At 33.3% G+C, this 17,293-nt stretch overlaps 1 protein-coding gene across 2 annotated transcripts in view; it reads left to right on the top strand.

The window, feature by feature from the left end:
• LOC126738371 (brain-specific homeobox protein) overlaps positions 1–17,293 on the top strand; it is a 114,601-nt gene that overhangs the window by 7,246 nt on the left and 90,062 nt on the right. For both annotated transcript variants that reach the window (XM_050443674.1, XM_050443675.1), the window contains exon 2: positions 2,423–3,038. In XM_050443674.1, coding sequence (XP_050299631.1) covers positions 2,603–3,038 — 436 coding nt within the window. In that variant the 5' untranslated portion in view covers positions 2,423–2,602. The remainder of the gene's footprint in view (positions 1–2,422; positions 3,039–17,293) is intronic.

The following is a 17,293-nucleotide window of genomic DNA, read 5'->3' as shown; positions in this document are numbered from 1 at the left end:
TACAGCCTCCTAAAGGACGCTGCTGGAAATTGGTTTTTCATACATTACTTTTAAACCCGGTGGAATTTAATAAAAATTTTAGGTGATGAACACTATTAGGGACCTCTTAAAATGACATCCTTAAAATACATTTACCTTGTTTACTTTACCAGAGGCGGCTTAGGTTGTATACTTTAATGCTTATATTTTTAACACCCTGTATGTTAAAGTCTAAAAAAAAATAAATTTGGATTTATTTTGGACCTTGAACCCTAGGCTAAAAAAAGGTACTCTTGTTTATTATCGATAAAATGAACCGTTTTGGAGAAAAAAAATAAATAATAAACTATTTTTTTTTTTAAATGGGATAAGTACGCTAGTTATTTAAAGAACAGAGAAATTTCGATGTAAGTCATTTAATTTAAAATAATACATGTTCCTAAAAATACAGTGGTGTCCTAAAAAATACTTTTATAAAATATTTCTTATTTATTATACGTTTATTTCTTTTTTGTTATTCTTAAGATAAAAACTAAACATAAAAAAAAACTAAAAAAATAATATAAACCAATTGTATTGTACCTGACTTATTTATCGGAATTTTTGCATTTTTGAACGCATTATTGTTACAAACGTTGCTATACTCCAAATTTAGCAAATACCCATCATTTTAAGGAAGTATTTTAAGGAAGTCATTTTAAGAGGCCCTTAATAGTGTTCCTAAAATTTTTATTAAATTCTGTCGGGTAGTTTAAAAGTAATTTATGAAAAACCAATTTCCAGCAACGTCCTTTAGGAGGCTGTATCTTCGTAAAGAAGGCCTGTAGGATTTTTTTTTATAGGAACGTTCGGTATTATTTTTCGATGTTCTACCTGGATCCGAGAGATTTCCCACATGAACCGGGACACCCTGTATACTACCTCATTCTTTAAGGATTCCAAACCTATACTTTGTCACCTTGTTAAAATCCTGAACAGTTTGCTTAAAGGTTGTATCGGGTCTTCATCCGATTGCTTGCATTGCTTTGACCAATTCGTGAATATTGAGTTTCATTTTTACATCGTCCACATCTCCACTGTGATATCCTCAATGCTCGAGGTATTAAACACCAAGTCACATGTTAAATGAAGTTTTTTCTTAAACAAACAGGTAGTCTTCTGGATGGCTGAGCATTTCCAGTATTTATTTTATGCTTACTTAATCCAGTTCTTCCAGTTTTATCATTATGCCGTTTAATCCTTTGTGAAGCTATCCAGATTCGTATTGAGTCTCTTAGTCAAAGAAATCACGCAACCATCTTCACATCTGAACACAAATTCTTCTAGTTGCTATAAAGCCACCAAATAACCCTTTCTTATGTTAAGGTTATTGGAAAGGATGTTGGCAATCCTTATAGGAATGTCACCTTGTGGTGTTACCAGTGACTTTACCATAAGGTATTTACAGGCATTCTCTTGTCTCTGGACCAATGAGGCACCCAAAATATTTTCCAATTTTCCAAAAATAACTTTCCAGCGTAATATAGACTTTCATCGGGGAGATGTAAGTAAGCTTCGGCGAGTCTTCAGTCATCGTGCTCAGCATCGATTTCCGAGATAAGGGCTTAATATTTAGTCCACGTAATATGCTTGATCCTATTAGAGACACTGCTTTTCATGTGCCAACCGTAATGGTAACCGGTCTTTCATTAACTTCCTCTTCGACGATAAGGCTTTCGGTATATTTTCCAGCCAATTCCGGGGCCTTTATCTTCACAAACGAACACCCGCCGATCGCATCTGTCCCGTTTTGGATTTTGTAGATCATCACTATTCGCATCACCCTTATTCTCTTCGATGGAAACAGTTTTGATCTTAGATTAGAAATGTTATCGGCAGCTTTAATTTGAAGGACTTTACCCAGCGCTTCACTGCTGTTTTCAAATTTGGTGATGCACAACATTCGTTGGATTTTTTGAATTTCTTTCTTTAATATTTGTGTTAGAGACTGACTAGTTAATATTCTGTAGATTATATGCCTGAAAAAATAGTGTAACAATATCATAGCTTTTATAATGCTTTTATAACGCAAATATTAAGCAGAGTAATGTTTAATTATACTAAATCAGTAATACTTTTACTTGCATCAGGTTCAATTATATCTTAATTGACATATTATCCAGTATTTTAATATCCGACTTGTTCATTTTAAGAAGGCTGATCTGATCATCATAGTAAATAATTAATAAAATTATATAAAGTGTTTTAAAAGTTGATTTTCAAGGAGCGGTGAGAAAAAAATTGCAAAATTATCCGTTTTTTTTTCTTACAAACCATCTGACACAATGCCCACATATACTGGAATACCCGGGTTAAATACAAAACCTATATACATTCACCCTATATATAAAGTTAGAATTTTTAATGAAATTTAATAATCTTAAAACATTTCTGGTATTTTCAGGCTTAACAAAATCGTATAATTTATCATACAGCAATACTTACCTATATCAAGAAAAAAATTAATCGATATTTATACCAGTTTCGATGCATGTTTTGCCTTGGCACGCAATAATGCTTTAGGTCGAGCCCACAACATTTCTATTCCTGTCTGTGACATAACGTAAAAGACAGTGCAAAAAAGATGAGTCGTAAAGACTACGTGCAAGATTCCACAAATTTATCCCATAACAGGACGAGTTTTTTGATCGAAGACATCCTCTACCGGCAAAAAAATGCAGAAATTGACAAGAGTGATAAACTGTATCCGGTACTACCACCGTATCCTTCCAATGGAATCCTTAAAAAACCTTTAGAAAACTGCGTTCACGCAAGGGCCTTTCACGCGCCCCAAAAGAATAATGAAAATAGAAAAACTGAAGAGGCAACGTTGTATTCTGGGTATTCTGGTAATAAGGAGTTCGGGAACGTCCAGGGATATTTACCATCAAACTTGGTTCAAGGCGGAATACATGGATTCCAGTCGACGGATAGTGGATACATTCAAGTAATGGGAGCTTTAGGAGCTTATTTAGGAACACCATATAAAAATATGGGAGATCCATATTTTTTAACACAAGGTAAGTCTTTATTCATTTGTAAATGAGGTCATAACCTTAATTGAATATTCGGTGATAATAGGTGTAATTGTAATGTTGTAATTGTCATCCTATATTGTCGCATTTGGTAATTGAAACAATGCTCTCCCAAAAATAATGCATGAATTTGGCATAATATTTTAGGATTTTTAGGCCTATAAGTCACTTTAATATATCTGGAAACCCTAAAGAATTACGCCAAATCTGTGGAAGACGTAAAATAATATATCATTAATTGCCTGGAACACAGACGAAATGATTGTAAAATGAAATATTTAAAATCTCTCGAAGAATGAGCATAAACTCTTGGAAAACCAAAGTAATATCCAAGGTTTAAAATGCCTAAAAAATGTAAGCAATTATTTAATCTAGAAAACACAAAAATTGCATAAGATTCTTGAAAAAAATATTACCAACAGCCTAATAAATAGGATTTTGTCAAGAAAAATAATTTATATTGCTCGAAAAACATCAATTTCATAGTAAATATAGAGTGCATTCATGATAAAAAGAACAAATTCATTTAAAATTTATTCAAGTGTTTTTGTTCTTTTATTTTTCGGACACGACAATTAGCAGGGGCACTTGCGTGTTTTTTGCAATAATTTTCGATACCGGGTACCTAAAATAAAAACTATAGCGTCATCCTTATTTTTCTCAAATGGAACACCCTAACATTTTACATGACATTTTACAATTTTACGATATATTCTAAATACTTTTTGTATAGCATATCATATGTGTAAAGTCTGCAGTTTGTCAAATTTGACGTAATAGTCTAATGAAACATACGGCATTAAATAATAAAAAATTATACAATATTTATTGCAACTGACGTTCAAATTATTGTCCATGTACTTCAATGCATTTCTGAAGTTGGTAAATAATTTCCAATTGCACGTTTTCAATCATTTTCGGATCGATTAGTCTAATTTCTTATCTAATTCTTTGCTTTAAATCATCAACATTATTTGGTCTATTCACAGACACTTTGGATTTTAAATAGTCTCATAAAAAAATCTAATAGGGTTATATCCGCTGACCTTGGCGGCCTTTTAATCGGCCCTCTGGCCAATCCATGGGTAAGGAAAAGTTGCATCAAGAAAGTAGCGCGGTGCCCTGTCTCGTTGAAATCATATCCCGTTACTAGGTATGTCAGCCTCTTGTGGATCAAGGAATAAAACAACTAAAACAATGTTCAAGCTCTCAAATTCAAGTAGCGCTCTTCGTTTAATGTTTCTTCGAAAAAAAAGGGTCTAAGGATTCGATATTTCACAATACCTGCTCACACATTAATTTTTTGAGAGGGCTGTTTATGATATTCTCGGGTCCAACTAGGATTTTCGGTTGCCCAATATAATACTGCAATTTTGCCTGTTAACATGCCCATTCAACGTAAAGATGAAAGAAAGATTTTTATCTTTTATTTTCAAACAAATATATCAAAAACAAGAATAAACAAAGAAACGTTACTATAACACATTGTTAAATATGCCCTCCATTAACTTCAATGCATTTTGAAATACGCTTAACAAATGACTGCCGTATTTCAAAAAGAAGATCCTTATTATTTTTAAACATATTTATAGAATTTAAAATTTTCACATTTAGTTCATTTAGAATATTTATACGACTATCATAAACAAATTAAAATATCCCCAAATGGTTAATTCTGGACTACGTACAGGCCAAAGCAAAGGTCCTACACGGCCAATCTAACGTTCGGGATATTGTTCGTCAAGGTAATTGCGTACCTGTCGAGAAAAACGCGCTGGCGCCCCATACGAGTCTCCGTTCAAATTAGGTGGTAGTTCATGGAGGCGTATTATATGGTTTCCAATAATACCACATCAAATGTTAACTTTAAATTTATGCTGGAAATGACGACTGACAACTTAATGAGTATTTTCAGTATCCCACATATGAGCATTTCTAAAGTTAAATACGCCGCGTCTTAAATGTAATTAAATATTATATGGAATTAACTATAGCCTCGTCTATAAATAACACTCTGCTAATAAGCATTGGATCTGCGTTTTGCATATTTTTAATCTGACGATAAAACTGTATTCTTGCTGGCAAATCTGGTGGTATCAAACACTGAACTGGTGTAAAGTGGTATGGATTGAGGCCTTCTTTCCGAAGTACTTTATCGACACATGATTTGCTTACACCCGTGGATGCCGCTATTCGGCTAGTGCTTAACCCGGGATTTTCTGCTACGCGGACTAAAATTTTTATATGACATTGAAAGAGTTTGACATAAATAATACAAACACTTGTCTCCAACGCCAACTGCCAAAGATGCGATTTAAATAAAGTAGTAAATAAATATTATTTCAAACATTTTTTTGAAAAATGGTAATTATGTCGAAAATATTTGCTCCTAGGGACTTTAATAAGGTATAGACTTTTTATGTAAAATTAAAAAAGGAATTTATTTTGATACTTTTTAAGCCGATATACGGGGCTGAAAAGGTTAAGGGTTCTAAAGAAGTAAAAAGGAACGCAACGAGCGCCCTCTACTGAAAACACGAAAACTGTATACGAAATTTTATTTTTAAAAGACTCGTATGTTTTAAATCTCATGTCGTATGTCAATTGGTTCAGGACCTATGAGAAAAAAAACGATAAATCAAATAATACTTTGGCACTCTGTTACAATTATTGTGATTACAAGAATTATGAAGTTCTAAAATTTGACAGTTCGCAAATAATAAGGTCTACTTACTTTCTAAGGACTCACATAAAAAATTAATGTTGGCATCATAGTTCTTACTTGAGACACCCTGTAAACGAAACTTTCGTTACAAAGGACGCATTGAATCAAATGGACAACGAACTAGATAATAAATCTAGAATATTTTTTTAAATTTCAGGTTGCGTTAGTCTGTTACGTTATATTTGACAAACCATTGACTTAAGGCATATAGTTTGCTTTACGAAAAGTATTCAGAATATATCATAGAACTGTAAAACGTCATAATATACAGGGTGCTCTATTTAAAAAAATTATGTTGACGCCTTAGTTTCTACTTGAGGCACCCTGTATAGAATTCTTTTGTTTCAAAAAACGCGCAAGTGCGAATACTAATCGATGTGTCCAAAAAAATAAAGAAAGAAAAGATACGTGAATTTTAAATGAATTTGTTCCATTCATCGTGACTGCACAGTAGAACAATCTTGGAAATATACCAATTGTCTCTAATAAAAGAAAAATTATTTAAAATTTCTGGAAAATACTGAAAAGGATATCACATTAGAACAGAAACTAACACACACAAAAATTAAATGAGAAATCATTTTAAATTACTAAATTAAATTTAAATTGCAAAAAAAAATTAAAAGTTTAGAGCCGAACCTCTTCTTCTAATATCCACCTGAAAATGCAATAGTCATTTCGAGTTTTTTCCAGGCATTTAAGAACAATTCGGTTCCAGCATTTTGGAACAATTTTTTACTTTATTCCAGAATCATCCAGAAATTTGACGTTATATACAGGGTGTTTATTTGAAAACTTCCAAGAGAATATTGCAAGAGTTAACCGAAGACGATTTTGATAGGCGAGTTGAGTTTTGTGAAAAAAATACTGAAGCGATTAATGATAATACTATTCATGTAAAGAATATATGCTTCAGCGATGAATGCACATTTTATCTAAATGGATTTGTTAATAAGCATAACTGTAGATATTGGAGCAATGAAAATCCTCATGTATTTGTAGAAGGGCATACCCAGTACCCTCAAAAAATTAATGTATGGGCAGGCATTTTAGGAAATAAAGTGATTGGGCCATTATTTATTAACGGAAATTTAAATGGAGACATTTATTTGGATATGTTGAAAATTACCATCAATCCGCTTATCACTGAATCCATTGAACACTAAATCGATAATGATGGAAACCCTATACTTGATAAGGCTGAAATATATTTCCAGCAAGACGGTGCTCCTCCTCACTATGTTCTTCCCATTCGGCAATGGCTAGACCACGAGTTTCCAGATAAATGGATAGGGCAAAGGGGGCCTATAGAATGGCCTGCTAGATCTCCTGATATAACGTCGTTCGACTTTTTTCTATGGGGTCATTTGAAATCTATTGCGTTTACTCCCCAACCGGAAAGTTTGGATGAACTTCGTCAACGCATCATCGACAGCTGCCATGATATCCCACAACATGTTTTTGAAAATGTCCGTCAGGCATTTTAACATCGCCTATATCATTGTTTGGCCAAAAACAGGCAACATTTTGAACACTTATTGAAATAAAAACTGATATTTTCATGTTTTTGTTTTCCTTTTGACGTATTTCGGCGTTTTTTTTTAAACAGTGGTTTTCAATAAATTTGTGGTGGGAAGTTTTCAAATGAACACCCTGTATGTCTTACAGGCACTAAAAGTAATATTTCATGTTTTTTAAATATATTTTTTAATTTTATCAAGAATTTGAGGTAATATTTATGGTTTTCCAGCAACTGGAAATAATATTTTGTGTTTAAAAGGCATTTAGAGCTAAAGTGTCTCTCTCAACAATTTCACGTCATTATATACTATTTTTTAATTAACTCACAATATTTTTTTAAGTCCTAGAAGACGTAAAGTTCCTAAGTAAAATCCTAAAAAATAAACTATACAAATTACCAATGGGTAACTAAAATACTTCGGTCATCCTCCACAAATTTATTTAAAAAACAATATTTTATAAAAAGTATTGTTGTAATGATGTGATTTTAATATTTTTGTAGATCCAGGCTTGGTCCCATTCTCATGTATCTTAATTCTTTTAAACCTTTTGACCTTGTCGGAGGCACTATATCTATAAGATGTATAGACGAAACCCCTTAATTTGTTATCGCTGATGATGGACATCTTATATATCCGAAACAGGTCGGATTACTAATTTTTAAATAAATTTAGTGAAGGATGACCGAAGTATTTTTAGTTACCTGACATATTAACTCCACTGCAAAAATTGACTGCTTCTTCCACTATACAAATTACGTTGTATCTTTAGAAAACAAAGCAGTCCAAAAGCCTAAAAAATATGAAAAGTAGTATTAGTTTCTGAAAAACATAAAAATTTACTAATTGAGTAAAATGAGAAAATATTTTAAATATCCGAAAAGATGAAAAATTGGTTCAAAGTCAACATACCAAACCTTTATAAATAAAATGATTAATTACTCTAAATATCAGAAACGCATTAAAAAAGAATTCCTAGAAGAAGATATAACAGCCGTCATGTCAAGCTGCCCTCAAGGCTATCCAAAAATCCAGGGCCAGCTCAGTGCTAGTCACACAAAGAAGTGAGACTACTTCCTTTGGTAAGTCCCAGGACACCAGGATGTCGAGGGCAATGAACTGACTGACGAACTTGCAACACAAGGTTCTATTAGCTTCTTCTTAAACCTCGAGCCGTGGCTCGATCTCAGTAAAAAACAAATTTTCCAGGAACTTACATACATTACCTACATACATGGATCTGAAAAAAAATCAAGGAAGAATTGGAGAAGGGCAAAAGGATGTAGATAGGCGAAGGAGATGATACCAGATCATGGTAGCTCTAAAGTAAGGCGACTGTTAACAAAGAGCTGACAGGAGGTCAAAGACTTGGTGGGATTTCTAACTTGGCATAGCTATCTAAACATACATCTACACCTTTTTGGTATAAGAGTAAAGGCCGCTCTGTCCGAATTGCGGTACAGGGGAGAAAACTTCATACGATATATTAATAGAAACTTGGGATAGGTGGACAGGCTTGAGCAGGAAAAATTTTAAAGATCTAGACTGCGACAACGTACAAGCCTTTATTAAGAGATCGGGCCGGGCCGACTCAGTGAAGACGGTGCAATGGGAGTGGAGGTATAAGGGTGAGTGATTCTGGGGTTGGCGAAAAGGGTTTTTTTAGGCCTACTTGATGAGCTCTGGTAATCATTTTCAGATAAGTTACATACATATAAAAGATAATTTTGCATCGTACCTCAAGAATGGTAAATCGTAGGACAAAAATTCAATATTAGTTTTGTGGGCAATTTAAATTCCGCCGACAGTAAGAAAAATGTTCGTCGAAAAATCAGAAAAGCACATTTTTGTCTTTAAGTGCTTTTTAACTTTTTTTCAGTTGGTTGTATAACTTCGCGTCTTTGGATTGAATAGTAGAGAATCCAAGTCCCTACATTTTTTGCTATATACATTTTCTTATAGGACTTACTATTTAGCCAGAAATTCAAATCCAAAAATATTTTGAGTTTTTCAAAAAACGGCGATAGCCAAAATATGAAAACTTTAGAAATTTTTTGAAAATTCAAGTACCAGATTGACCCTACTATAAAATATATGAAAAAGTATTTCCAATATCTCAATGATACATAAATATTCCTAATTTCCAAGTCTTGAAAGACCTAATTAATTAAATCAAAGTCAAAGTCAACATATGCTTTATTTATTTAAAACGATAAGCTATTGTTTACAAAGCTATTTAAAATAACAACTTCACCTATAAAATTATTTCCAATACCTACAATGTATAGAGCGTATCGTTAAACTCCTAGAACACATGTACCAAACGGCTTCAAATATCAGAAATAAATTAATAATCATTTTACATTCTTAGAAAACATAAAAAAAACATCATGACATTATATTAGAAATGAAACTTGAAATTATTTCCAATACCTGAAACGTGAAATATTACGTCCAATGCCTGGCAGATATATATATTGTCAAATTTCTTGAAGATACATAAATTGACGATATGCCTGGAAAAATGGAAAATTATTGTAAATATAAACAATTATTAAAATAAAAAATATGTCCAAAATGCTCAAATCACAAAACAGTTGTATCACTAACCAAAAACCTTTATTTTATTCTCGACACGTGTTTCTCTAACGATGTTAGCATCTTAAAACTACTTACAAGTGGCCTTATATACTAAAGATGTAACTAATAGAGAGAAAAATGCAATGAAGCATTTGCTAAACAATTGATTGATTGAGTATAAGGGATTAGACCTTTATCCCTGCAGTGAATTGTTTTTTTTTTATTTTTGAATATTACTAAGCTTTATTATGCATCTAATTTTCTAATGTTATTAAATGGCTTAAGTAATTTTAAGATGTCTTCTATCCCGACAAAGTAAAAAGGATTTAAAACATGTTCAATCAAACTGGACCATTCAACTCTTCCATATTTCACATGACATCTCTAAATCTGACATTAATTATTTAATAATAATAATAATAATAATAATAATAATAATAATAATAATAATAATAATAATAATAATAATAATAACAATAATAACAATAATAATAATAACAATAATAATAATAATAATAAAAATAAATAAATAAATAAAACTAAACGAAACCACTCGGATACAAACTACACAACAGAACATGTCTGATCTTGGGAAAGGCGATTAAACAACAAAATAACCAAACTTAGAAAAGATATTGGCCAACTCACCGCCTACATTCAAGGACAAAGAAACAGTAAGTTAACCAAGCAAGTCGAGAGTGTTATGCGGCAAAAAAACCCATGCCACATATAACCCTTCCAATCATAATATAGCAGAAGTTTTAGACACACTCAAAGAAAAACTAAGCGTTGCTGCACAACGACTTCGAAGATATAAAGAATCTAACCTTAGGAAATCATCCAACAGGCTGTTTCAGAACAACGAGAAACAGTTTAATCGGAGGCTTAGAAATGTCACCAATAACGACAGCGGTAAACCACCATCTAATGACAAGTCAGGGAGTTTTGGGATTCAATCTGGTCCGTACCTACAACTCATAATGTCGAAGCACCCTGGATACAAAAAGAGATTGACAGAATGGACGAGACCAATGGACGAGTTGATAATATCTCCTGAGCTGTTGAGGCAGATAGTGGAAAATTCCTTCAATTGGAAAGCAGCTGGTAACGACCGAATTCATAACCTTTGGTACAAACGGGTTAAATGCACTCATACACATTTAGCTCGTCATTTCAACAGATTTTCACAGGAACCAACCAAAATACCAACTTACATTGCGCAAGGACTAACATATTTGCTGCCAAAAGATAACGATAACGAAAATCCTGCAAAATATAGGCCTATCACCTGCCTGCCTACAATCTATAAACTGCTTACAGCATGCATTGCAAAAATAATTTATAACCACTGCGAAGACCACGGAATTATCGCTCTAGAAGAAAAGGGCTGCATTAAGAGGTCTCAAGGATGTAAAGAACAGTTACTTATAGATACTGTAATTATATAACAAGCAATACAGAAGCAGAGAAACTTACATACACCGCCTTTATAGATTACCGTAAGGCTTTCGATACCGTTCCACACACTTGGCTGGCTACTTAAGGTCATTGAGATTTATAAAGTCGCTCCACCGCTTATCAATTTGTTAAAACATATGATGAGTTTCTGGACCACACAGTTGAATCTTAACTGCAGAAATGAAACTTTAGCGATTGAGCCTATTAAAATACAACAAGGCCTTTTCCAGGGAGATTCCCTGAGTCCCCTCTGGTTTTGTCTGACTCTGAATCCCCTCTCCCATATGCTTAATCAAAGTCAACATGGATTTACCGTTAAAGATAACAGGGAAAACCTATATAATATTATACATCTAATGTACATGGATGATATCAAAGTCTATGCTGGGACATCAACGCATGTCAACTCATTGCTGCGAACAATTAAAATATTTTCCCACGACATTAAAATGAGCTTTGGTATCGATAAATGCAAAACTCAAACAGTTATCAAAGGTAAACACCAACAACTTTATTTTACAAGATGGTAGTCTCATTCGGGCTACGGAACAAGGGGAAATTTATAAGTACTTGGGTGTACATCAGTCAGCCCATACAGGGCACAAGAAAATGAAGCAGAACCAAATGTTTTAAAAACTAAACTTAATGGTAAGAACACGATTAAAGTGGTTAATACCTACACTATCCTTGTCTTAACTAACTTAACTTTTGGAGTCATTAGGTAGACAAAGACTGATATAGAGGAGATTGAGAGGAAGACCAGAAGAACCCTCACGACGTTTCGAGCACACCACCCTCAGTCAGCTATCGAAAGACTTACTTTTCCCAGATCTAAGGGTGACAGAGGACTAACTGATATTTCTTTTCTCTTCAAAAAACAATTAGCAGATCTTCAGAAATACTTCCTCACTATGAGGGAAACCTCTTCTCGTCATAGAGCAGTGGTGCTAGTGGATAACAAATACACACCCTTGAATCTCCGTGCAGGTATAGCAGAACACATTACTGTAATAAGATCAGAGCACACAGCCTTTAAAGTTAACACATGGAAACAGAAGGCAATACACGGAACGCATCCTCACGAACTTAATGCCGAACATGTCGATTATGAAACGTCGAACTATTGGTTGACTCGTGGAGATCTATTTCCTGAAACTGAAGGCTTTATGATAGCTATACAAGACCAAGTGATTGCTATAATAAATTACCTTAAGTACATTACTAAAGATGAGAAAGTAATCGACGATCGATGTAGAAAATGCCTGCGCGTACCGGAGACAATTCAACATATAACATCATGATGCACATCTCTATCAGCTGCCGAATATCTGCACCGACATAACTGTGTGGCAAAAATTATTCATCAGGAACTGGCAAAACTTTATCATCTAATTGGCAAAACTTGTCCCTATTACCAGTACAAACCAGAAACTGTACTTGAAAATGACGACTTTCGCCTCTAATGGGACAGAACTGTTTTGACCGATAGGACGCTCACTTCAAACAGACCAGATATAACCTTAATAAACAAAGCCCAAAAGAAAACCTTTCTAATTGACATAGCAGTGCCAAATACCAATAATGTCCTAGAAACGACACACACTAAACTTGCTAAATACGCAGATCTAACTCACGAGATAAAACAACAATGGAGACAAGATAATGTATATATACTCCCTCTAGTTATTTCATCCACTGGAATTGTCCCTTTAACACTGTCCAAAAACCTTAACGCATTAGGTCTTTCCTCCTGGACGATTGTCACTATACAGAAATCTGTTATACTGAATACTTGCAACATTGTTCGAAAGTTCCTAAATCTATCGTAGCAAAATTCATCTTGCCTTCAGGCCGCTGAAATTGACAATACCGCTATCAGCGAGCTAAAACAGAAAAATAATAATAATAATAATAATAATAATAATAATAATAATAATAATAATAATAATAATTATAATTTATTAATAATAATAATTTATTATGATTATTATTATAATAATAATAATAATCATAATAAATTTTTAAGAGGACAACCCTCATTGATGTAGCTGTTAATAATAACCTAAGAACGAAACATAATGAAAAGATTTTAGAGATCTAGAACACCAGATACACAATGGGAAATAAGAGAAGTGGGGATAATTCCAATTATTGTGTCAACAACAGGAGTAATACCAAAGAGCCCCATCGAAAACATATAACTGCTCAACCTTAAGGAAAGCATATATAAGCTAATGCAGAAGTTGACGGTGTTATCAACAACCCGAATCGTCAGAAAGTTTATTGTAAACGTAGATAAAGTCAATTTAATAAATAAATAAATAATGTCTTTATTATATCAAAATGTACAAAGGCGAAGTCTAGCCTAGGGCTAATCAACTGAACCTCTAATTACGTGAACAAAAATATAAACCAAATTACATAGATAGCGGTTATAGAAAGAAGATAATAGAAAACCCGCGAAATGCATAAAATCTATCTTGAGTGGGAAAATAAGTAATGGCATAAAACTAAAAAAGAAGAAAAAAAATGTGCACATTTTCTCTTTGAATTATAAGAAGATCATCTGTAACGTGAGAAAATGCGATTTTGATTTTACTTTAAAACCAGCAATGGACATGTACTTAAGTGTATTCGGAAGTTCATTATACATCGAAACAGCATTAAAAAGAAAACATCTGTGAAATAAGGTAGAATGAAAACGAGGAGCTGATAATTTACTTATAAGGTAAGCTGGGGAGGATGTACCAATCAATCGATGCACAAAAACGGCCAACCGATGAAGATAAAGAGTCTCTACACGCAACCATCCGAGTACACATTTTTTCTGAAACTCCGTCATATTTTCCTAAGTTAAAAATAAATCTACAGCACTGATTTTGAAGCTTCTGCAAACGATACAGGGTGACTTTATCTAAACAAGGAATATAATCAATGTTATAGTAGTTCATAATAGGAAGGACTAAGAACTCGCATATTTTCTTACGTACTTTGTAGTTAATGATACTTCTATTAGGATACTGGTTTGAGCGCAAAATAGAATTTTTTAAATACGTCAGAAACGTGCATTTTGAATCTCAAGTCCTCGTCGAAAATTACACCAAGATTTTTAATGTTATCAACTATTTTTAACTGCGTTCCCCCCATAAATAGTTATAAATTATCCAAGACAATTTTTTTCTTATTTTTTAAAAAGAAACACATAAACAAATAAATAAATCAAACAAACAAACAAATGAAACACATGACAAATCTTTATTTATTCTACTACAACTTGAGGGGTTGTACGTCATCAGCTTTAAATGAATAATTAATTTGCGTATCATCCGCAAAGCCCTGAATACTGCAATATTTAACAACCTTATAGATGTCTGCTATGTACATTAGAAATAAAATAGGACCCAAGACCGATCCTTATGATACGTCAGAACTTATATAAGAGCGGTTTGACTGAGCTTGATTTTCTAATACCTGTTTTAGAGTTTTTTAGTTGCTTTCTTTCAGAAAGATACGACCTAAAGAAGTTAAATGAATTATTATCGAATCCATAATAGGTCATTTTTGCTACAAGCAGGCTGTGATCCAACGAATCGAAAGCTTTAAAAAAGTCAAGCAATACGAGCGCCGTATTGCTTACCGTAACCTCTATCCAAAGCTTCAATGATTTTTTGAGTAACTTTTAACCAGACAGATGTGGTGCTGTGCCGCTTTTGAAAACCAGACTGGCCCTGCGGGATTATGTTATTTATGATAAAGAAATCATAAATCTATGGCTAAATAAACTTTTCCAAAACTTTAGATATTACTGGAATAATGGATATAGGTCTAAGGTCGCAGTAGTCCTTTGGACTACTGATTTTAGCTAAAGGCATTATAAGAGAAGTCTTCCAAACATCAGGAAAACAACTTCTTTCCAAACAGGAGTATATAACATGAGTCAAGTAAGGAGCAAGATGATATATGAATATTACATGAATACAATGTTGGAGCATATTCGCTGAGATGCAGCAATAACACCTCTACAAAAGGACAAAGCGCTCCAAAAAATTTTGCTCGTGACGTCACGCGTTTGGGCCATGCACTTCGGGTTGATATTCGGGTGAATTAGGCTGTTGACGCTGCCGTTGTTCGTCCACGGAAGGCTGCCTGCAACGCTGCCAGACTTTACAGATTGCCGTGATCGTTACTCTATTACTATCTTAAAATAATTAAATCTATATCTTTAACTGCTCTTAATTTACAATTTAGTTAAAAAAAAGTGCATCCTTATTTCTCTTTTTATAATTAAAACTTCTATTTTTTTTAATTTTATCTTTTATCTAATACCTTGTTACTTGCCAATAGGAGTTCTTTCTATATAAACGGCGCATCTACTAGTTGTGCCACCTGATAAAATGAGAGGTTAGGTTGTTTATATTTATGTTCTGTGGTTGCCGGTATTTCTGACGAGATCCGCAGTAAACATTAGCTCATTTTTGTGTTTTTTTCTAAAATCGGAACTGTTTATTTCCGCAAAACGTGTATGTTATATTATTTATGTAAACTCTTCGCGTACTTTTAAATCACAAAATCGTATTTTTGTACTAGAAAAATCCTCGGAAAAACCAGTTTTCCGGCGCCGGCCGGGCGGCGCCGCGGTTTTATTTGTTTTTATCAGACTTTAATACTTTATGCCTTAAAAGTGTTGTGTTCCGGGTTGTAACGGAAACTATAAAAACGGACTTAAAGTGCATGTCTTCGGTTTTCCTAAGGATATAAATCTAAGGCGAAAATGGGTAAAAGCAATACCCAGATATTGAGCCTACAAACAACACCAAAGTATGTGAAGCTCATTTTCCTGAAGGTAGAATAATAAAGAGTACTCAAGTTCAAGATTCCAACACAGATAAAATTTTTACAATAGAATTACTAAAACCACGGCTAAAAGCAGACTATACGGTACGCCATCTATTTTCTTAAATTGCCCTAGTTATTTGTCAAAAAATATAAAAATACGGCCAAGTAAAGATGAAAGGTTTAAAAATATTGACGAGTTGAATTTAGCAAAAGCCCTTGAATTAAGCAAAATTGACTTTGGTGAGCATGAGAAACAAAATAATTTTGACAGTTTTGAAGAGTTTATTGAAAAATGTTCTGCTTTTAAACTACCGAAAGATTGGTTTACTGCTCACAGTGAGTCTCAAGACAGCAAAAAGCTAACAATTTTTGAAATTGAATACACACCTGGTCCATGCATTAATTGGGCAATTGTCTTTAATTTTAATTTAAATGTTGAAACTTTTTTATATAGCGAGCCAGTTTGTGTTTTAACATCAAAATTTAAAACTCCATATACTTCCCATAGTTTAGATAATTTATATGCAATACTTGAAGCAATAGACCTTACTATTATTACCCTGCCTTTGGAGGAAAATGTTACCAATAATGACAACCCCAACTGTGACTTAAATGCAAATACTGCTACCGAGACTGTTACCAATACCCTCGGCAATACTATTCTCGATCATGTCAAACCATCGAAGGACATAATTAAAATGAAACGTGTGTGCGATTTTGTGTCAAACATACTAAAAAGTTTTAAAAACATTGAAGACAACAAAATAGTGCATGCTTTAGATTTTATTTGTGTATAATTAGCTTTGCTTACAACTGCAAAGGAAAGGTACAGATATTCAAGTAGTACAATAATTTTGACTTCTATAATCTATACTATTAGTCCTCATGCGTACAAGTATTTAAGAGATTATGGATCCCTAATTTTACCACATCCTCAAACTATAATGGGTATTTGTAACAAACATATGACCAATCCCCACATAGATGAAAAAAAATGTTTTTAGCTTATGCCCGAAATGTGTTAAGTTTACTAAAGGATCATGAGAGATTTGTGACACTACTTTTTGATGAAATTCATCTTGACCCTTACATGGACTATAAAGGCGGTAATATCACTGGAA

This window comes from Anthonomus grandis, chromosome 7, assembly GCF_022605725.1.
Source record: "Anthonomus grandis grandis chromosome 7, icAntGran1.3, whole genome shotgun sequence".
Taxonomy (NCBI): domain Eukaryota; kingdom Metazoa; phylum Arthropoda; class Insecta; order Coleoptera; family Curculionidae; genus Anthonomus; species Anthonomus grandis.
The sequence above is the reverse complement of the archived record's forward strand: the minus strand, read 5'-3'. Positions and strand labels throughout refer to the sequence as shown.